The sequence below is a fragment of the Agelaius tricolor genome, unplaced genomic scaffold (genome assembly GCF_023055355.1).
Source record: "Agelaius tricolor isolate 1412-34295 unplaced genomic scaffold, bAgeTri1.0.p SCAF_28, whole genome shotgun sequence".
Lineage (NCBI taxonomy): Eukaryota > Metazoa > Chordata > Aves > Passeriformes > Icteridae > Agelaius > Agelaius tricolor.
This window is the reverse complement of record NW_027269288.1, coordinates 6,019,803-6,041,608: the sequence shown is the minus strand read 5'-3', so window position 1 is coordinate 6,041,608 and position 21,806 is coordinate 6,019,803. Positions and strand designations below refer to the sequence as shown.

Below are 21,806 nucleotides of genomic sequence, written 5' to 3'. Positions count from 1 at the left end.
CGTGGCTATTTATTGTTAGACAACATCAGTGCAGGCAGCAGCGGGGCAGCAGTTCTAGGTGAGTACCAGGACAGCAGCAGAGTGCCGTTCTCTCCGGGACAAAAGCCATTTGTGAGCTGCTGAGGAGGCAGAGCTGCTGCAGGGGGGGCACTCCGTGCTCCCAGCACAGCCCCAGGTCCGTGCCGCTGCCTTTCCTGCCAGAAACCTTTGCTTCTGTCTGAGACAAAGTCTCGGAAAAGCATCGCGGCCGTGCGAGGCATCCCGGCCGCTTGGGCGTGTTCAGGGATGCTCGGGAGCATCCCTGGGGCTGCCCCGGCTGGTGGCTGCATCTCCCTCCGGAAAATCTCTGTTTCCCTCCGGGAAATCGCTCTTTCCCTCCAGAAAGTCGCCGTTTCCCTCGCCCGACAGCTTGCCTCCCCTCCCCCAGCCCCTTTTCCCTCGCTTTCTGCTCTCTTTCCCTCCCTTCCCCAGCCCTTCTCAGCGGGCAGGGGCTGGGCAGAGTGCTGCTAATTGTGCCTGTGCCCCTCGCTGAGCGAGCATCGCCTTTCCCCTCGCTGCTGCTGTCACCAAAGCCGAGCCCGGCGGGGCCGGGGCAGCCTGGGGTGAGCGACAAGAAGGGCTCTGGACAAGAAGGGCTCTGGACAAGAAGGGCTCTGGTAACGGGATGCCAACAGCCTGAGGGGAAGGCAAGAGAGGGGAGGGATCACTCAGTGCGTGCTGATTCCGGCTGTTCTTGGCACACATCTGGTGCTGGTGCTCGGTGGCACTGAGCAGGTCACCCCAATGCTCTGTCAGGCATCTATCCTAATTATTCCTGTCTGGCCCTCTAGATCATCCATCCCTCCATCCCTCCATCCATCCATCCATCCATCCATCCATCCATCCATCCATCATCCATCCATCCATCCATCCATCCATCCGTCCAACCATCCATCCAAAATTCACATCTCCCACACACAGAGCTCTCACAGAGCCACTGCCTGCTCAGTGCCAGGGTGGGCACCTCATTGTGCTGGTGACAGCTGCCAGCCCAGAGCAGGTCACCCCAATGCTCTGTCAGGCATCTATCCCTAATTACTCCTGTCTGTCCCTCTAGATCATCCATCCATCCATCCATCCATCCTCCATCCATCCATCCATCCATCCATCCATCCATCCATACATCCCTGTCCATCCATCCATCCATCCATCCATCCCTCCATCCATCCATCATCCATCCATCCATCCATCCATCCCTCCATCCCTCCCTCCATCCCTCCCTCCATCCCTCCATCCATTCCTCCATCCATCCCTCCATCCCTCCATCCATCCCTCCCTCCATCCCTCCATCCATCCATCCCTCCATCCATCCCTCCATCCCTCCATCCATCCCTCCATCCACAATCCACGTCTCCCAGACACGGAGCTCTCATAGAGAGAGCCCTGCCAGCTCAGTGCCAGGGTGGGCACCCCATTGTGCTGGTGCCAGCTGCCAGCCCAGCAGGTCTCCATCCCCCTGTGTGGCTGGAAGAAGCTTTGGGGAGTGGGATCCGGGCAGGTTTGGTGGTGGAGCCGGACCCCCGCTCTCCCTGCAGCGGGAATGGTTGGTATCGCCCAGTCCATCACTGGGCAAGCTGGGGCCTGCCCTGTGCTTTAATGAATAGTCATGAGGGACAGAAGGGGTGGGCCCCGTTTTGTTGTTGGATGCAGCGAGTTGACAGAACTAAGGGAGATGAAAAAAAGCAAAAAAAAAAAAAAAAAAAAAAGCCAACAGACGGCGGCACACGGACGGGGTGGCCAGCGCAGCATCCCTGGCGCTGCCCGCCCGGCCCCGCTGCCGCTCTCCTCCCTCCCCGCCTCCCCTCCCGGCGGCCGGCCCGACCCCATGAGTCCCGTGGCAGGAGCCTGCCCCGCGCTCCGCGAGCCCCGAGACAACTAAAATGCTCTACATCAGCGACCCGATGCAGCATTACACCACGGTAGGTGCTGCTTGCTTTGCTTTGATGCTCCCCTTTGAGTTATCCTTCGCTTTACCTGATCTGGCTCTGCCTGCCCAGCCTGGTGCTGGATGCTCCAGGGGTTGTCCCAGTGCATTCCTGTCCCTGTCCTGCAGCTGCTGGAGGACCTGGAGCTGCTCCAGCCCTGTGTTGGTGCAGGTGCTGCAGCCTTGGCAGGCAGTGGCTGCTCCTCTTGCTTTGCCCCATCTGCCTCTTGCAGAGCCCGAGGTGGGATTTAAAGCTCAGGTGCTGGGGATGCAGAGTCCCTTAGCTCTGTGTGCGCAGGACAACCAGAGCATCCACCCATAAATCACACCCAAGGTGGGATTTAATGCTCAGGTGCAGGAGGTGCAGGGTCCCTCAGCTCTGTGTGCACAGGACAACCAGAGCATCCATCCATAAATCATGCCCAAGGTGGAATTTAAAGCTCAGGTGCAGGAGGTGCAGGGTCCCTTAGCTCTGTGTGCACAGATCAGCCTGAGCATCCACCCATAAATCACACCCAAGGTGGGATTTAAAGCTCAGGTGCTGGGGGTGCAGTCCCTTAGCTTTGTGTGCACAGGACAACCAGAGCATCCACCCATAAATCACACCCAAGGTGGGATTTAATGCTCAGGTGCAGGAGGTGCAGGGTCCCTCAGCTCTGTGTGCACAGATCAGCCTGAGCATCCACCCATAAATCACACCCAAGGTGGGATTTAAAGCTCAGGTGCTGGGGGTGCAGGGTCCCTTAGCTCTGTGTGCACAGATCAGCCTGAGCATCCACCCATAAATCACACCCAAGGTGGGATGTAAAGCTCAGGTGCTGGGGGTGCAGGGTCCCTCAGCTCTGTGTGCACAGATCGGCCTGAGCATCCATCCAAGGAGCACCTGGAGGTGCTGGGCACCCCCAGCACCACTCTGTCATCCCAGCTGAGCCCACACTGCTCACCTGTCCTCGCAGGCAGGCTTCCTTCCCCTGGTGGAAATCCCTGGGAGGGCAGGGCAGGTGAGGCTGTACCTGTGCTGCAGGTAATGCATTTCCAGCCCTGTGCTCAAGCGCTGAGATTGTTTCCTTAGGGAAAAGGGTTTGTGTCTGTCCCTGGCATTCAGAACCATCCAGCACAGGCACAGAGGGAGTTGGAGACAGAAGGAAATCCCTTCATTCCTGGTTTTACCTTAAGTGTGTTGGTACCAAGCCCTTGTGTCCCATTGTTGGGGCTGTTCCATGGGAGGTCGTTGCTGCAGTTGTGTGAATAATTATCCCTGTGTGTGTATGTACATATTTATACACACACACACACACAAACACTCCTGCCTTCAATTCGTTTTTAGGGGAATGTTTCCACAATTTCATCAATTTTGAGCAGCAAGTCTGTGGTTTTGCATCAGTTTTGAACAGCAAGTCTGGGGTTTTGCCCGCGCACCTGACTCTGGGTCTCTCCACCAGCAGATTCCCAAAGTCTGGGGGCGCTCAGGGTGCTGCCTCCTGCTTTATGCTGAGGCAGCCCAGCCTGGCAGAGGTGACACCCTGGGTCTCACCTCTCACCATTCTTCCTGAGGGAGGGTTTTCTCCCACACAGAGCTCAGGATGCTCCGTTCTGTGGTGGGTTCCCATTCACCTCCCCATTCACAGCCACAGGCTTCAGCCATGAACGCTCCTGTCTCAGGATGGGAGCAAAACAGCTCAGCCCTGATACTCCTGGATCAGCTGAGCATCATCCTGATAGACCTGGATGCTGCCCCATCCAGCAGCAATCCCTTTTCCCTTGCTGCTGTTCTCCTGGTTGATCTCTCAGGTTTTCCTGTGCCACCTCAGTGGCTCTGCCCTGCCTGCAGTCCCTGCAGCAGCTGCATTTCCCAGTTGGGTGGCAAGAGCTTTCCTAACGTGCCTGTTTTGCCAGAGTTTCTCATAAGTTTTTTTCTCCAGGTGAAGCCTGGATTAAGGAGAGCTTGGCTTGTCTTCGGCTGGGCTATTTATAGAGCTGTGAGGAGGAATAGAGGGATTTAGGCACATATTTTAGGGGAGAAAATGGCTGGATGCGTAAAAGCAAGCCAGATCTTGTTCAGCATTCCTCCAGTTAGTCACAGGCTCCAACGACCTTGTGAGAGATGCAGGCAACAGGAGAACTTCCCTGGAGAAGGATGATTGCCTTTAAACCATTCCACATCGAAGAGGGTTGGGTGAGGTTGGGATCCCAAGTTAAAACACGTTTCCTGATTCCTGAGCCGTGAGCCTTTGCAGCCCTTTGGAGAAGGCTGAGCCTGCTGGCCGTGCCCACAGCTGCCTCCACAGCTCTTGGCTTCCCAGAGCTGCCCCAGAAGGTGCTGGGGACAGGGACGAGGGCAGTCCAGGGGTTGCTGTGTCCCTGCTGCAGTGCTGGGAGCCGGGAGGACGCACGGCAATGCACCCGACACTGTGCAGGGTCACCAGCACTGCCACTGCCGCTGGGGCTGCAGGGTGAGGGCAATGCAGGAATTGCAGGTTTCTGGGGGAAAAAAAACCAAAAAATCCCCTGAGCAGTTCAGGAATTGCAGGTTTCTGGGGGAAAAAACACAGGAATTGCAGGTTTCTGGGGGAAAAAAAACCCAGGAATTGCAGATTTCAGGGGGAAAAACACGGGAATTGCAGATTTCTGGGGGAAAAAAACCCATCCCCTGAGCAATTCAGGAATTGCAGGTTTCTGGGGGGGAAAAAAAAAAAAAAAAAAAAAAAAACCCATCCCCTGAGCAATTCAGGAATTGCAGATTTCTGGGGGAAAAAAACCCAGGAATTGCAGATTTCAGGGGGAAAAACACGGGAATTGCAGATTTCTGGGGGAAAAAAACCCATCCCCTGAGCAATTCAGAAATTGCAGGTTTCAGGGGGGAAAAAACCAATCCCCTGAGCAATTCAGGAATTGCAGGTTTCAGGGGGAAAAAACCCGGGAATTGCAGATTTCTGGGGGAAAAAACCCGGGAATTGCAGATTTCTGGGGGGAAAAACCCGGGAATTGCAGATTTCTGGGGGAAAAAACCCATCCCCTGAGCAATTCAGAAATTGCAGGTTTCTGGGGGAAAAACCCCAGGAATTGCATATTTCTGGGGGAAAAAACCCAGGAATTGCAGGTTTCTGGGGGAAAAACCCATCCCCTGAGCAATTCAGAAATTGCAGATTTCTGGGGGGAAAAAACTGGGAATTGCAGTTTTCTGGGGGAAAAACCCATCCCCTGAGCAATTCAGGAATTGCAGATTTCTGGGGGAAAAAATCCGGGAATTGCAGATTTCTGGGGGGAAAAACCCATCCCCTGAGCAATTCAGGAATTGCAGATTTCAGAGGGAGAAAAAACCTGGGAATTTCAGATTTCTGGGGGAAAAAAATCCCTCCCACTTGCTCTGAGAAAGAGTTGTATTTGAGCCTGATTTTCTAAGGAAATACTAAGATTTCTTTAGCCACACAGCTCTTGGGAATGTCACTGTGTTTGGGCTGTGCCTTGGGTAAAGGAGCTGCCAGCTCTTATTGGAAGAATCTGACAGTAATTGGTCAGAAGAGGAATAAGGAAAAAATTGTAAAAAGTCATTATTTGGTCCAACAGGTCTGCAATAAGAGCCGGGACCTGCCTAAGTGGCTCTGTTTGCCCTGTGACTTTGCTGCAGTGCTGTGCATCACAGCCTGCTCTGTAGGTTTGAGGCTTTGCCCAAATTAGAGCTGCATCAGGCACTGGGAGCAGCCATCCCGCTGGGAAACCAGCTACAAACCACAGCTCGGGAGTGGTGCTGGGGTGTGTGTGTCCTGACCAGTGAGCACACCAGGGACAGGCTGGAAAAGAGGGTGGAAAACCCTCTGGGAATCGCCGTGGTGATGGAGCGGTGCCATTGCCAGCGATCGCTGCTCACCTGGGCGCGGTGGCTTCCCCGAGCTGTGACACTGGCAAGGGACAGAGGGTTGGGTGTCCCTCCCCACCTGCAGGGGAACATTTCCCACACCTGAGCAAACCCCACCACGTCCCTGCCCTCTCCCCACTGCCAGGAGCGCGGCTTTGCCGAGGCAGGTGCTCCAGAAATGCGGGACTGGGGCACCTCGCTGCCTCCAGCGAGGATGGAGCAGCTCGAGGGGGGTGATTTAAGCACACGGATTTCATCCCTCACACAAGTGGCGACCTGTCAGAAAACCCGAGCCACCCAGACCAGCTCCTTTTGACTCCCATCCCGCACGCTGGCCCTTTAAGGAGGCTGTAACAGGACACCCCAGCCCTGCAGAAAGGTGCCTGAGGTTTCCCTGTCTCTAAACTGGCTGGTGTTTTCTTTTTTCCCTCCTCCCCTTTTCCCTTCCTCCAGTCCCAGTTCAATTTGCTGAACAACAGCATGGATCAGAGCATCGGCAGCAGAGCAGCCTCCACCAGCCCCTACAGCTCCGAGCACACCTCCAATGTCCCAACGCACTCGCCCTACTCGCAGCCCAGCTCTACCTTCGACGCCATGTCCCCGGCCCCCGTCATCCCCTCCAACACCGACTACCCCGGTCCCCACCACTTCGAGGTGACCTTCCAGCAATCCAGCACCGCCAAATCGGCCACCTGGACTGTGAGTTTTGTTTTTTCCTGCCTTGGCTCGGGGAGATGCTCAGCGCGGCCGAGCGGGTCCTCGCCGCGCTCAGGGTGGTGGCGCGGGGAGGTGACAAGGGATGCAGCCACCGCTGATGGCGACTTCACGGGCACAGGTGGTGGCCCTGGGAAGGGAAGTAGCTGGAAACATGCCTGCTTGCTTTCCAGGGGGTTTCTCCCAAAGGGGTGTGAAGCACAGCGGTTGGGATGTCCCTTGTCTCCTGGTGATTCCCTAAATTGTGGGTAAATGTCCTCCGAAAAGGAATGTCCTGGGGAAGTACCTGTCTTGTTCTCACGGTGCTTCCCAGGGTATTCCTCCCAAAGGGGAGTGAAGCACAGCGGTTGGGATGTCACTTCTCTCCTTGGCGATTCCCTAAATTGTGGGTAAATGTCCTCCGAAAAGGAATGTCCCTGCCTTGTTCTCACGGTGCTTCCCCAGGGTATTCCTCCCAAAGGGGAGTGAAGCACAGCGGTTGGGATGTCACTTCTCTCCTTGGCGATTCCCTAAATTGTGGGTAAATGTTCTCCGTCCTGTAAAAGTGCCTGCCTTGTTCTCACGGTGTTTCCCAGGGTATTTGCCAGCGGGTGCTGTCAGAGGCGATGCCGTGGGTGAGAGGGACCTTTGCTTGTATCTGCCAGCTGTGCTGTGAATGCCATTTACAGCTGTGCTGTAAAATGTCATTTACAGTCATCCTCCATCCCGTATTAGAGGAGTAACTTAATCCCTCCAAGCCACAGAAAATAACCGAGCAGGATTTTAAGCGCAGCAGGTTTCGATGCCCGGAGGGGTGGCTGCACAGCCCCTGCTGTCGCTGCAGATTTGGCACCACGGCTGCTCCTGCTGCCCGGCACGGGACAGCTCTGCGAGCAGGGACCCAGGGGCCGGGCAGAGCGCACGGGAAATGCTTTGATTTTTGTGGCAAAAAATCCTAAATCCTCAGCCCTGCTGCTGGCTCAGCGCGGTGTTTTTAAGGACTTGTGGCACAAGTGTCCATCCCGCAGCGGGTGCCTCCGAGGGAGCTGCTGACCGCGCTCGAACCGGGCGGGTTTTCTCCTCCGGGAAGCACTGGCAGAGCAGGAAGGTTGGGATGGGAGCAGCAGAGTTCCCTCCGGGGCTGCGGTTTGACATTGTCACGGAACGGGCAGAGCAGCCCAGCGGTATTTCAGCCAGCCCGGCTGTGACAATGACCTTTGTTTGCGGAAGGTGACGTGTTTAACTGGCACGACAGTCCCTCCTGCGGCAGACAGGACGCATCCTCGGGTGCTGTGGTGCGGGGACAGCCCGGGCAGGGATGCTCCCGGCTGTGCTGGGGAGGATGCGGGGACGGGACGGGCTCCGGCAGCTCCGCAGCGCTGGGGCCGCGTCCCGCCGAAGCCAATGGGTGCCTGCAGTGGGAAAGCAGCAGCCATCGGGCATTTGAAAGCAGCCGAATTCCGGCTGGTCAGTCCAGCAGTTTCCCCGCTGCTTCACAGGACCGTGGACTCGGGACAGCGCCGTGGTTGAGCGCCCTGCCCTCTCAAGGGTGGTTAAATCTCCACTTTTTCCACTGTGTTCCCTTGCGGCATTTCATTAGGAAGTGAGTAGAGCGGAGGTCTTCGGGCAGGATGTGACTCCAGCCCGCTCCTGTCCCTGCTGGGGGACAGATAACTCCTGTCAGCCGCAGGACCTGCCCGGGGAAGGGAGGCATTCCCGTCCTACAGCGTCCCAATGGAAACCGAAACCAGGCACTGCAGCGTGTGCTGTTCTGTCCCGGCACGCAGGGACGGGGGCCAGAACGTGCCCGGTGCTCGCTTGCCACTGTCCCCAGCTAGGAGTGGGATGGCTTTGGGGTGGAGCAGACCCAGCGCAGCAGGGCTCCCCTCCTGGAAGCCATCCCGGGATCTTTCCACGGCTCTAAAGGGAGCTCAGGCTGTCTCGCATCACCCTGTGCTGACTGCTCTCCTCTGGCTGTGTCCCGCTGGGAGCTCGGCTCACCAGGACAGGACGTGGCTGTTTTTCCCGAGCCTTTGTGGGATTCAGGGCAGGCAATGCCACACGGTGCCCTCCCAGCCTCGGGGGAGCAGCTGGACCCGGGAGCTGCCCGGAGAATCTGGGAGCATCTCTGGAGGATGCATCCACCAGCCGGGGCTGGGAGCCACCCACGGCTGCAAGGAGGGGTCCTGGGAAGGGTCGAGAGTGAGGATTTGAATGCCTGAAGTGGTTTTAACACTTAGGAGGACGCTCAGAGGTGTGTGACCCTCTGAGCCACAATGCTGGCGTGGCTGCATCCCCCAGAACAGCTTGGCTGCAGGGCCAGTGCCCACCTGCACTGGAGCTGAGCCTCGAGGGGAGCAGCAGTGGGTTGGCAGCACCAGGCACCCTGGAGAGCACAAGGGCTGTTTCATTTGCAGCAGTGATTCTTGCAGGATTGCCAGGGCGGGTGCAGCCTGTCCAGCTTGCCACGGTGCCACATGAGAAATGGTTCTGCTGTGGTGGCAGCTGGTGTCACTCCCTGTGCTCCTGGTGTCACTCCCTGTGCTCCTGGTGTCACTCCCTGTCCTCCTGGTGTCCTCCTGGCCGGGGCTGTCACAGGCATGGTCAGTGCTGGAAGATGAGGCCAATGCCTTCCTCCAACTCACTGTGAGCTCTGCAGTGCCACTGCCACACCTGAGAGCTCATCCTGTTTTAATGGGGAAAGGGATTCAGCAAAACAACTGTGTTTTATGTTGTCAATGAACGCACAAATAACTCTGTGTGAGCCTCCACACGAGCTGGGAACACACACCTAAGGTAAAAAAAAAGCCATTGGGGAATGCAGGGAAGGGAAGGTAAATGTCTGGTCAGCAGGGCTGGGGACAGAAAGGGGCATTTGACAGAACAGTGATGGCCACACCAAACACAGCAGCACCAACCATCCTGGTGCTCTGATTTGGGGCAGCCCTTGGGAAGAACCAGCCCAGCCTGTTCCTTGTGCCTTTTGGACACTCTCAGCTTTGCTGCACCCAATAATCCATGCCAGGATGGTTGATCAATTGTCACCAAGCACTGACCACAAGCTCAGCACAGCCAACGCTCTGGGCAGCATTTTGGAGCAGCGAGGGCTCTGCTGCACTGGAAGGAGCCTCAGCTGAAAGTCTCCTGCAATTTGGGGTTGAATCATGGAGGATCTGGCCACAGAGGAAAGGACAGCTGGCGAGCAGGCAATGCCAAAACAAATGGTTTGTGTGAGTCATCTTGTCAAAAGTTTTGGCATCATTTTTTGATATAGTCACAAGTTTTGGTTGATGGAGGTGTGTAGCCCAATGGCCTCCTGGTTTTGAAGGGTTTTGACTTGAATCCCTCTGGGAGATGTAGCATTACCCATTCTCCCTCTCTTAGAGCTCCTAAGGACCAGGTGAGCTGGCCCCTGTAGAGTGCTGGACAAGCCCTTGCTGTACAGGGCTGGGCAAATCAGTGTCACCTGGACAGGGGTGTCCCCAAGCCCTGTCCACACTTCAAACCCTCTATTGAAAAAACAGACATGGCCTGGGAGGGAGATGTGAACAAAATGAACAGTTTTGAACAGATGTAGAGCAATACCACAGAAATGTTCTGCATCAAAGTTCCCCCCAAGAAGAGCAAGGGGACTTGATTATGGTGTGCCCAGGAGATGGTTCCTGATAGCAGCCAGCTCTTTAATCTAATAGCAAAAGACAGAATGAGATCCAGCACTTGGAAGCTGAAGCCAAGCAAATTCAGACTAGAAGCAAGGAGGTATATTTTTTTTTTTTTTTAGCAGCGAGGATAATTAACCATAGGAACATCTTACCAAGGAATGTGGTGGATTCTCCCAACTCCTGAAGGATTCAAATGAGGAGTCTGCATATCTCTCCAGAGATAAGATGTGCTTCAGCAGACACCCCTGACTCAATGCAGGAGGAGGAGGAAGGGGTCTGAGGGTAGCAGTGATGGCAATGGGACCAGAACATCACCAGGGGTCTGAGGGTAACAGTGTGGGCAGTGGGACCAGAACATCATCAGGGGTCTGAGGGTAGCAGTGAGAGCGGTGGGACCAGAACATCACCAGGGGTCTGAGGGTAACAGTGAGGGCAGTGGGACCAGAACATCATCAGGGGTCTGAGGGTAACAGTGAGGGCAGTGGGAGCAGAACATCACCAGGGGTCTGAGGGTAACAGTGAGGGCAATGGGAGCAGAACATCACCAGGGGTCTGAGGGTAACAGTGAGGGCAATGGGACCAGAACATCATCAGGGGTCTGAGGGTAGCAGTGAGGGCAATGGGAGCAGAACATCATCAGGGGTCTGAGGGTAGCAGTGTGGGCAATGGCACCAGTACATCATCAGCTGCTCTCTCTTGCTTCAAAATGCTGATTTTCTAATTTTAGAAAAGAGGTGAATGGAGAAGGTGAAGCCTTGGGGCTGACATTACCCATGTCTGTCCTGGCAGAGGGACTCTGAGCAGTGATGGGTGACATTGCTGTCCCCAGCCCTGGACAGCAGCAGCCGCGCCCGCCCATCCTGTGGGAAGCCCTCCAACCCGCTCCCACCTCCCTTTTCATTTTTAATGGCCTTCTTATCGCAGAGACCAACGGCCAGATGCCGAAAAGAAGCTTTTCCCTGCGGCTTGGAAGCCCCCCTCAGGCAGGCAGAGCACGGGGAGCTGCGGCACGGCAAGCCGGGGCACGCCGGCATCCTGCCCGGCCCCGGCGGCTCCGCTGCCCGGACACGCTGCAGCCACAGCGGCCCCATCGCCGTGGTTTTCTCGCCGCAGCCCCTCGCCACGCCAGCCAGCTGGTAACTGACGGATAATTAGGATTTTTCTCAAGTCGGGTTGGCGGCGGAGCGCTGTCGCATGTGCCAGAGATGCGGAGGTGTTAATGGGGTCTTTGGCTTCCCGCGGGCTGGCTGCAAAGGGACGTGGGGGCTCCAGCTCAGTGTGGAGCTCCTGGAGCCGGGAGGAGATGGACAAACCCCCAAGCAGGCAGGAAGGGGAGTCTCTGATACACCCACGGAACTACAGCCGGGGTTGTCTTTTTGCTGTTTCGGGGAGAAAAGAGCCTGCGAGGGGGAGGCTGGGCAGGAGAGCTGCTCCTGCTCCCACGATGGCTGTCCAGCAGCCACCCACAGCATCCCAGTGCTCAGCCAGTGGGAGATGGCAGCGTGGAGCTGCTTCCACTTGCTTGATAGATCTTGCAGCTGGAGCATGGGAACAGGGGAGCTGAAACGCTTTTTCCGGTCCTGACTGAGTGAGGAGGATGGGAGGCAGGTTCTCCCCTTGCTGGTCACTGTCTGTGGTTTTTTGGGGTAGAGGCAGATAGTGGAGAGGAGGGAAAATTCATCAGGAGCATCTCTGTACCACAAACCCCCTCTGCAAACTCTCTCTGGCACCTTCCCATATCCCAGGGAGGTTGCTGTCCAACAGCCATGGCCTGGAGAAACAGCTTTGGGCAGAAACAGCTGAGGACACCCTGAGTAGCTGTGCAGATGAGTGTGGATATTTTGGTGTGCCAGAAGCAGGAAAGCAGCACCAGCCTGCTCCAGAGCCCATCGAAGCCAACCACTGGAGGCTTTCCACCAGCTCTCTCAGGGTGTGGATGAGGCTCCAGGAGCTCCAGACACAATGGAATTAAGAAAAAAGGCAAAGGAATTTGGTGTGTGATGTTCCAACACGATCCCGCTATCAGTTCCACTATCTTGAACGTGTCTGGAATGCACAGGTCAAGGGAATGGCTTCCTGGCAGTGCTGCTCCATGGGGAAGGCAAAGCTCCCTGGCAGGAGAGGTGGCAGAGGGCTGGGAGCCCTGATCTCTGCTGCACGGGAGGGGGAAAGGATGCTGGTGTGCCCTTGGCAAACCCACACACTGCCCGTGCCCACCCCGGGCAGCGGCTGAGAGAGAGCAGAGGAGCAGCCCCTCCTGCATGGCACAGCCCTCCTGGCATGCTCCAGAGCCAGTGGTCTCCCTCTAAATCCTGCTCTTGCTGTGCTGCTTTTCACATCTCCTTCACAGCAGCAATTCCCAAGGCCAACTCAGCCTCCTTTTCCCTTCCCTCTCCTCCCAGCCTGCTCCCTGCACCCTTGGCAGGGTGAAGTAACCTCCTTGCTGGATTTGTGGCTTCCTTTTTTGAGTGGGAGGGAGCTCCGGGCTTGGCTTGGACAGGGGATCTGAGTATCCACCACACAGAGGGAGTCAGACCTACCAGAAGAGATTAAACCCTCAGAGTGCCAGCGCTGGATCAGCAGGGAGTGAGAGAGATCCCCGCTGGAAGTTATTTTAAGGATGTGCTCACTGGGGAAGGCAGGGAGAGGAGTCCTTTGGGGATGAACCAAGGAATTTCAATTAGCAGTAATGGCATGCTAATTAAGGTAGAAGAACACAGGCTGGAGCTCAGGGAGCCTCCATGTGCTGCTCTGCTGCAGGGCCCCGAGACCTCAGCGGTCTGTAGGGCTGGAGGACCTGTGGGGCACAGAGCTGATGATGGCTGGGGTGATCAGGGGGCTCTGCTGAGTGCCTTGGGACCCCCTGTGCTGGGCACAGCTGGTGGTGGCTTGGTGTCACCCCAAGGCATTACTGCCATGGGACTGGGACCACAGGGAGGTGCGTGTTGGGCATCCCTCATGGCCATCACCACAACCCATCATTATTGTGGCACAGGGAACGGAGATGTGGGGAGATGGTTTTGGGGCATCCCTATGGCCATCACCCCAATCCATCACTGCTGTGGTGCAGGGACTGGAGGCACAGGGAGGTGGGTGTTGGGATATCCTTTATGGCCATCACTTCAATCCGTCATTGCTGTAGCACAGGGAATGGAGACATGGGGAAATGGGTGTTGGGGCATCCCTTATGGCCATCACTTCATCATTATTATGGCACAGGGAATGGAGACATGGGGAAATGGGTGTTGGGGCATCCCTTATGGCCATCCCTTTGTCATTATTATAGCACAGGGAACGGAGACATGGGGAGATGGCTTTTGGGACATCCCTATGGCCATCACCCCAATCCATCACTACTGTGATGCAGAGAATGGAGACATGGGGAGATGGCTTTTGGGACATCTCTTATGGCCATCACCCCAACCCATCATTATTGTGGCACAGGGAATGGAGATGTGGGGAGATGGATTTTGGGACATTCCTTATGGCCATCACCCTAACCCACCTTTATTGTAGCACAGGGAATGGAGGCACAAGGAGGTGGGTGTTGGGACATCCCTTATGGCCATCACTTCAATCCATCATTGCTGTAGCACAGGGAACAGAGACACGGGGAGATGAGTTTTGGGGCATCCTAATGGCCATCACTTCAATCCATCATTATTGTGGCACAGAGAATGGAGATGTGTGGAGATGGGTTTTGGGGCATCCTATGGCCATCAGTTCATCGTTATTGTGGCACAGGGAATGGAGATGTGGGGAGATGGGTTTTGGAGCATCCCTATGGCCATCACCTCAATCCATCACTGCTGTGGTGCAGGGACTGGAGGCACAGGAAGATGAGTTTTGGGGCATCCCTTATGGCCATCTCTTCAATCCATCAGCACTGTGGTGCAGGGACTGGCGGCACAGGGCACCAGGGTACCTCTTACAGCCATCCCCAGGGCAATATCCCCCTGTTCAGCCCACCTGTGTGCTGGACAGGTACCTCAGGCCTTGCTGGACACTCCCCTCTCCTCTCAACCACCAGTCGTACTCAAACCTGGCTCGTAGTAAATGAGCAACAAAGCAGCTCGGGGAGGAATTTCCAGCTCAGTGAGGAGTTTACAGGCCGGTGATTAAAAAATAGTTATTAAAAAAAAATTAGACAGAGAGAGAGGAAAAAAAAAAAAAAAAAAATTAGCTGTGCCGCCGGCACGTCTTCCAGGATCTGTCGTAACAGATTCGTCCGAGCCGGTTAACGGTATTTGCGGTTTGCAAGATGCTACATGTCTGGGGAAGATGACAGACACGTTATTATCACCTCTCGCCTGAGATCTGCCCCAACCTGTCCCAGGATGCAGCTCTGCAGCTGCTTGCTGGGGAGTGCAAGGAAATTAGCAGCCGGAGGCAGCGCTTTTCTTTCTCTCTCCCTTGCCAGGCCAGTGGCTTTATTGGGGATCCATTGACTGCAGTCCTGGACACGTCTTGAGTAAAGCTAATGAGAAGCCTGGAATGTAGGAGAAGAGGAGGAGGAGGAGGAGGGGAGGATTTGTGGAAAAAGCAATTGTTGAGCAAATCATTTCCTTCTAGAGGGAAAGGAGGCCTTGGCTGCGCCTTCCCCAACAGGCAAGTCTAGACGCTTAGGTGTCAACAGTTGAAGATAAATAAGATTTTATCAGCTCCAAATCTGTTGGGACACATCCTCCTAGCGGTTCTGCTGCCCAGGGACGGCCAGGCGAGATGGACTTGGCCAGGAAGGCTTTCCAGCAGAGGATTCAGGTTATTTTTTGTGTGAGGCTGTCAGCATCCATGGGGAAAACGACCTCTCCCTGCTCCTTTCCTGCATGGGGAGGCAGCCCTGGGGCTGAGCAGCCTCTGGAGCCATCTCCTGGTGCTCTCTCAGGGTGGGCAGCGATGGATGCTGAGGCTCCACATCCAGGAGCCATTGTGGGGCATTCACTCAGAGGAATCTTGTGGTGTCCAGAACATTTCCTTGGGGCAGCAGCACCAGGATAACCAGGATAACCATGGTGAAGCTTCACAGTGGCCAGTGGCAGCATGGAGTGACTGGTTTATGTCCTGTTCCATCTGGCAGTGGTGCAGCATGGTCTCATCTCACCCAAAAAAAGCAGCTGCATTTCAAACACATCCAAAGGCCCTTTGTGGTACCAAGTTCATGGGGAAACAGAGCTTAGAGCTGATAGGCTGCTAGGAGTTAAATAATTTGTTTTTTCCATTTTTTGGCTTCTTCCTAGTACTCTGGACAGACAGCAGTAGCAGGGAAGGGACAGAGACAGAGCTGGCATCACAGTACCAGCCCAGAAGTTGAGGGCAACACTGGAAGCTGCAGGAAATCCCAAAGGAACAGAGGTTCTGTGTGTTTCCATAGGCTCCAGGGGAGACTGTCAGTGCTGCTGCTGCTCTGTGCTGGTTCAATCAACCCAGCATCCACAAGCCACAGAAACCATTTGTGTTCCTCAAACACATGGTAATACTCAATAACAGACAGTCTCCAATGTTCTCCAGGAACAGAGATGACCTGAGTCTCCTAATGTAACCGTGGAGACAGACATCAGTGTTCCCCAGGGTTGAAAAGGGTGTGGAGACACAGACAGGAGATGCCCAGGGCAGAACATACCCTGGCTTCTTTGTAGGTGTGAAAGGAGTCCTGGAGCTGAGGTCTGGACATGCCAGGAAGGGGTTCAGGCGCCCCAAAATGTTGTTCCTATGCCCAGCAGCAAGTTGGCCACAGCTGACCTGAGCTCTGGCTGTGACCCAGCTGCCACGCGTGGCCAATCCTGAGAGGTCAGTTTGTCTAAACTCTGCAGAATGGGAAGGATGTGGGTGAACAGGCTGAGGTTCCCCCCATGCAGGTGGCAGGAGCACAGCCATGGCACACAGAGAGCCAAGCAGCAGTGCTGGTTTGAGATTAAATCCCAGCATTTTGGTGGTTCTGCTCTGCCACTGCCTCATGTTACACTTGAGCAGCACATGGTGCCCGTGGTCCCTGCAGGGTGCTGTGCAGGGTATGGCTGTGATGGGAGGTACCAGGACCTCAGGTGATGCAGCAGAGCCCAGCAGAAATGTGCATGGGGCTGATAATTATCAGATACAGATAACAGAGGAGAGAGGTATCTGTCCAGGGGCACTCTACACAGTGCAGGTTTTGCTGTCCCCCCAAGAGAGTGTGCATTGCCAAGCTGGGCATGCAGAACCTCCTGGCATCCCAAAAACACAATGCTGGCTGTCCTGGTGGCCATGAGCAGAACCTCCTGGCATCCCAAAAACACAATGCTGGCTGTCCTGGTGGCCATGAGCAGAACCTCCTGCCATCCCAAAAACACAGTGCTGGCTGTCCTGGTGGCCATGAGCAGAACCTCCTGGCATCCCAAAACCACAATGATGGTTGTCCTGGTGGCCATGAGCAGAAACTCCTGCCATCCCAAAAACACAACGCTGGTTGTGGTGGCCATGAGCAGAACCTCCTGCCATCCCAAAAACACAACGCTGGTTGTCCTGGTGGCCATGAGCAGAACCTGCCATCCCAAAAACACAATACTGGCTGCAATGACCAGGAGAAGCCTGGCTCTGTGGGACCTCTCAGCCCTGGCTGCAGCTGGAGATGTGGCACAGGACGGCTCCACAGGGAGAGGAATCAGCAGCACGGCCGCCCAGGGCACAGCCTGGACTTTTCTTGCCCAGAATTATCAGCAGGGAGTTCCTTAAAAGAATGGTTTGTTATTGTGGAGGGATCTTTGAAGGCGATCCCGGAGCTGTTGGGACACGATAAGGTTATCAGCAGAGGCAAGTCTGCACGGAGCGGCCGCCTTCCCCCTGCAGGGCATCACTCTGCTATTTAACAGAGATTTATCCATGTCATAACATGGTATAATGAGAGAATTTGTTACCAAAGAACTTGCCATAATGCACCTCTGCTCTTCCAGAGCAGTTATAGTTCCCAGGCATGTTGAGGGCTGCCCGGGAATGTCGACATGAAAAGATCCTTTGACAGGAGTTGTCAGTATTTTAACACCTGGCAAGGAAGAGCCCCCTCCAAATAACCCTTGTTTTGCCACGGTGGCTCCTCTAAACGAGGGTGTTAAACCCCATTGTGGTGGGTGAGTGGGTCCCGTGGGCTGCAGCCACATGGGAGTTTCCAGCCAGGCAGAGCAGAGTCACCACATTGTGAGTGGAACCCACGCTTCCAGCTCAGGCCTGATCCCTGAGAATCCCTGCTGGGGATGCAGCATCACACCCAGGAAGCCAACCTGGCCATGGAGTCAAGGTGTAGTCAGCGTCATCCGGTATGAGTGCAAAATTTGGGGATTTCAGTAGGGGTTTCCAAGCATCCTCTCTTGTTGGGCGAGTCCAAGTGCCTACAAAAATAAGGATTAATTCTTGTTGTCAGGCTCAAGTGCATGTTACACCTCTCAGCCACCACCCTCCAGTGACCACAGCATCTTCCTACTCCCCCAGCACTGAGCAGGTTCTGACCTTGGGACACACAGGACACCCCATGGAGCAGGTTCTGATCTTGGGACACCCAGGACACCTCATTGAGCAGGTTCTGACCTTGGGACACACAGGACATCCCATTGAGCAGGTTCTGATCTTGGGACACCCAGGACATCCCATTGAGCAGGTTCTGATCTTGGGACACTCAGGACACCCCATTGAGCAGGTTCTGACCTTGGGACACCCCACTGAGCAGGTTCTGACCTTGGGACACCCAGGACATCCCATTGAGCAGGTTCTGATCTTGGGACACCCAGGACACACCACTGAGCTGGTACCTGCAGCTGGCCACCACCAGTGCAGTGCTGGAGGAGCTGCAGGAGCTGCTGCTGTTTGCTTTGGTAGATCCTCTACCCTTTATTATCTTCCCAGAACTTCCACAGAGACCACCTGAGTGAGACAAACCCAGAAATGGTTTCTGTTGTTTGCCCTGTCCCAGTCCAGGTGCTGGGAGCAGCTTGCTCAGCCATGGGTGGATCTGCTCCTGTATCCAGGGCAGCAGGACTGGGAGACACAAATCCTTCCTGCCTGACCCACAGCTGCACTGGGACATGCTCACAGCCAGGAAAATGGGCACTGAGCCCCTGAACACCCTGCAGCCCTGTGCTGAGCCCCTGTTTTGGGCAGCCCCAGCTCAGGAACTGCCTGGCACGGGGAGAGCAGAGCCTGTCCTTGGCACACCTGTATTTGGATGGCTCAGGACAAGCTTTAACATCCCCACAAACGCTCTCTGCACGGTGGTATTTTTTTGGCACCGGGCTCTGTGTTGTGGGGATGAGATAAAATACCTGGAGCAGGAACATGCCCTGCCATGCAGGGACGGGCTGCTCCGAGCACAGGGGTGGGCTGGTGTACAGCAAACACATTCCTTGCGAGGTGGAAAACAGCATGGCACGGCTGAGGTGGAAGGGAATTGCACATCCCCACACCTGGGCAGTTCCTGGAAGGTGAAGGACAGGCTCTCCTTCCCCAGCCCTGCTCTGGAGGGGCACACACTGCAGCCCACAGAGCTTCTCCCATCCAAGGGGCTTGTGAGACAAGTTTGCCGCCAAGCAAAACTCACTGTGCCCTCACGGGGAGGAATTTGGTGGCCACACACCATTTTCTGCTCAGCAGTGACTGCTGGCACTGCCTCCAGCTGCCACAGAGCGTCCTCCTCCCACAGCCAGCCCAGGCTGTGGTCCCCATCCTGTCCCTACCCTGTCCCCTCCATGAACCGCTGCTGCTGCAAAGGCTGTCCTGAATCAGGATCAGGACAAACCCAGCTGTGTCAGAACTAAGCTCCCAGGTCCTGCCTAATCATCTGCTAATGGCACCAAGCATGTTTTCCTCAGGCTGTGTTGTGTCAGTGCTCTGAGTGTGCTCTGTGTGCTAGAACAGACCTGGGAATATTTCCAAAATGGGCTGAGTGATGGACAAATGAGGGTTTTGGTGATTTCCAGTGAGATTCCCTCTGTCTCAGTGCAGTGGTGCCAGAGCTCCTGCCCATCTGGGAAACCCTTCCCGGCCCCAAGAGGTGGCTGTATCTGGTTTACATGGTAAGCAGATACCACACAGTGTGGGTGAAATTGCCAGATTTCAACATTTCCAGGGAAAGGGAAGAGAAGGAAGCCGTGCCTTTACACCAGAGCAGCAGAGGAAGCCGAGGTTGGATGGGGGAGCAGCCTCCACCTGCCAAGGGATGCTCACCTGAGGGATGTCTCCTGTTTTCCATGAGATTCCCTCTGTCTCAGTGCAGTGGTGCCCTGCTCTGCCAGAGCCCTTGCCCATCAGGGAAACCCTTCCCTGCCCCAAGAGGTGGCTGTATTTGGTTTACGTGGGTGAAATTGCCAGATTTCAACATTCCCAGGGAAAGGGAAGAGAAGGAAGCCCTGCCTTTACACCAGAGCAGCAGAGGAAGCTGAGGTTGGATGGAGGAGCACCCTCCACCTGCCAAGGGATGCTCACCTGAGGGATGTCTCCTGTTTTCCAGTACTCCCCACTGCTGAAGAAGCTCTACTGTCAGATTGCCAAGACATGCCCCATCCAGATCAAGGTGTCCACCTCACCACCCCCTGGCACCATCATCCGGGCCATGCCCGTCTACAAGAAGGCAGAGCACGTCACCGAGGTGGTGAAACGCTGCCCCAACCACGAGCTGGGCCGTGACTTCAATGATGGTGAGGGCTGCACGTCCCTGGTGTCACTGCCCTCCTGTGCTCAGGATGAGCACCCTGGGCAGCCATGGCTCTAACTGGAGGTTTTCTTGCAGGCCAGTCAGCCCCTGCCAGCCACCTCATCCGGGTGGAAGGCAACAACCTGTCCCAGTACGTGGATGACCCAGTGACAGGGCGGCAGAGCGTGATGGTGCCCTACGAGCCCCCACAGGTACCCGGCTGCTCGTGGCAGGGACGAGGAGCAGCCCCTGCCTCCCTGGTTTGGGCTGCTGGGCCCAGTGTGCCCCTTGCCCTGGCACCATCTGAGACCACTCTGTGCTCGTCCTTGGCACTGGTGGCAGCTACACTCCAGAACCTGCGGCTCCCAGCCCTGTGAAGCATCCCAGAGCAGCCTGGTCTTGGGAAGTGGGGTGTAACAGGATATCACTGGGATGCTTCCACAGGTACCTGTGGAAGGGAGTACCCTTACCCAGGTGCTCCTTCTCTGGGTGCCCCCACAATCCTTGTACAGTCCCCTTTTTCCAGCTGGGACCATCCCAAGTGTTCCCCAGCTCATCTTGCTAAAGCACCAGCCCTGTGCCAGAGGGTCCGGCCCTGATTCTTCCCTCCCCAGGCATCCTGGCCTTCCTCCCCTCATCTCCTTCACTCCCTGGGGATCCCAGCCTGCCTCCCCTCCTCTTCTTCACTCCCCAGGATCCCAGCTTTCCTCCCCTCCTCCCCTTCACACCCTGGGGATCCCAGCCTGCCTCCCCCCATCACTCCCCACTCAGCACCTGCTCTCCCCTCCCGGCCAGGTGGGGACCGAGTTCACCACCATCCTGTACAACTTCATGTGCAACAGCAGCTGCGTGGGAGGGATGAACAGGAGGCCCATCCTCATCATCATCACCCTGGAGACGAGAGAGTGAGTGGCTGCGGGAGCAGAGTTGGGCATCCTGCCCATCGTGGGAGGGCTGGGGAAGGAACCCTCCCCTGCAGGGAGCATCCCCAGGTGTCAGAATTCAGTGCATCCCTCTGGGTGTCCAGAGTTACCAGGACCCCACTGGGGGGCTCAGAGACCCTGGCACACAGCCCAGAGCACCTGGGGATTTGATTTTGACCCCTGGAGCAAGTTGCCAACTTTGTATGAGGACCTGAAAGTCACACAGGTTTGAATAGTATAATAATAAAATTATCACAGGGTGAAAATGTAGATTTTAGGATTTTTGGTATGGGGGCTATGGGGACAAGATGGAGGAACTTGGGCGTGTCCAGCCTTTCTTCTTCTTCTTCTTGTTCTCCATTTTCTGCAGTGATGTTGGCACTTTGGGATTGGTTTAGAGTAGAGGTGCACTGTCTAACATAGGTGATGGGTATTGGGAATTAAGTGTAAATATGTTATATGTAGTTTATAGTATAAAACGACAACACAAAGAGTGCCTGTGGCTGCCCTGCAGAGCAGACCTCGGCTGGGCAGAAAGAAAATTTTATAGATAAGAATTAATAAACAACCTCAAGAGCGAAAAGTGAAGAGTCCAGACTCGTTCTTCAGCCACACGGGCCGAAGCAGAGACACCCTGCACATCTCAGGGCAGCAATTATCAAACAGCAGCCTGAGATGCAGGGAATGGGATGGGGCAGCCCCAGCTCTTAGCACAGCAATGCTCCCCTCTGCCAGCTTGGACAGGGGCTGGCATGGAGGGACCAGGGACTGCTCAGCTGGAGCCTTCCTCTGCCCCCAGCTGCTCAGGGGCTCGCTGAGGGTCGCTGATGTGGTTCCTGCCCTTCCCTAGGGGAAAGCAGGGCCACTGATTGTGCTGTTCTCCCAGCGGCCAGGTCCTGGGGAGGAGATCCTTCGAGGGGCGGATCTGTGCCTGCCCCGGCAGGGATAGGAAAGCTGATGAGGATCATTTCCGAGAGCAGCAAGCCCTGAACGAGAGCACGGCCAAGAACGGCAACGCCAACAAGCGCAGTGAGTGCCCTGACAGGGCTGGGGGGCT

The 21,806-nt window shown here is 55.7% G+C and overlaps 1 protein-coding gene across 3 annotated transcripts in view; it reads left to right on the top strand.

Moving 5' to 3' along the window:
* Nucleotides 1-21,806, top strand: part of TP73 (tumor protein p73) — a 37,888-nt gene that overhangs the window by 7,148 nt on the left and 8,934 nt on the right. For 2 of the 3 annotated variants that reach the window (XM_071448817.1, XM_071448819.1), the window contains exons 4-8: nucleotides 6,273-6,518; nucleotides 19,644-19,830; nucleotides 19,923-20,038; nucleotides 20,622-20,731; nucleotides 21,636-21,778. In XM_071448817.1, coding sequence (XP_071304918.1) covers nucleotides 6,273-6,518; nucleotides 19,644-19,830; nucleotides 19,923-20,038; nucleotides 20,622-20,731; nucleotides 21,636-21,778 — 802 coding nt within the window. Of the gene's footprint in view, nucleotides 1-1,648; nucleotides 1,959-6,272; nucleotides 6,519-19,643; nucleotides 19,831-19,922; nucleotides 20,039-20,621; nucleotides 20,732-21,635; nucleotides 21,779-21,806 lie in introns of those variants that run through there. The other variant, XM_071448818.1, reaches the window with a different exon arrangement.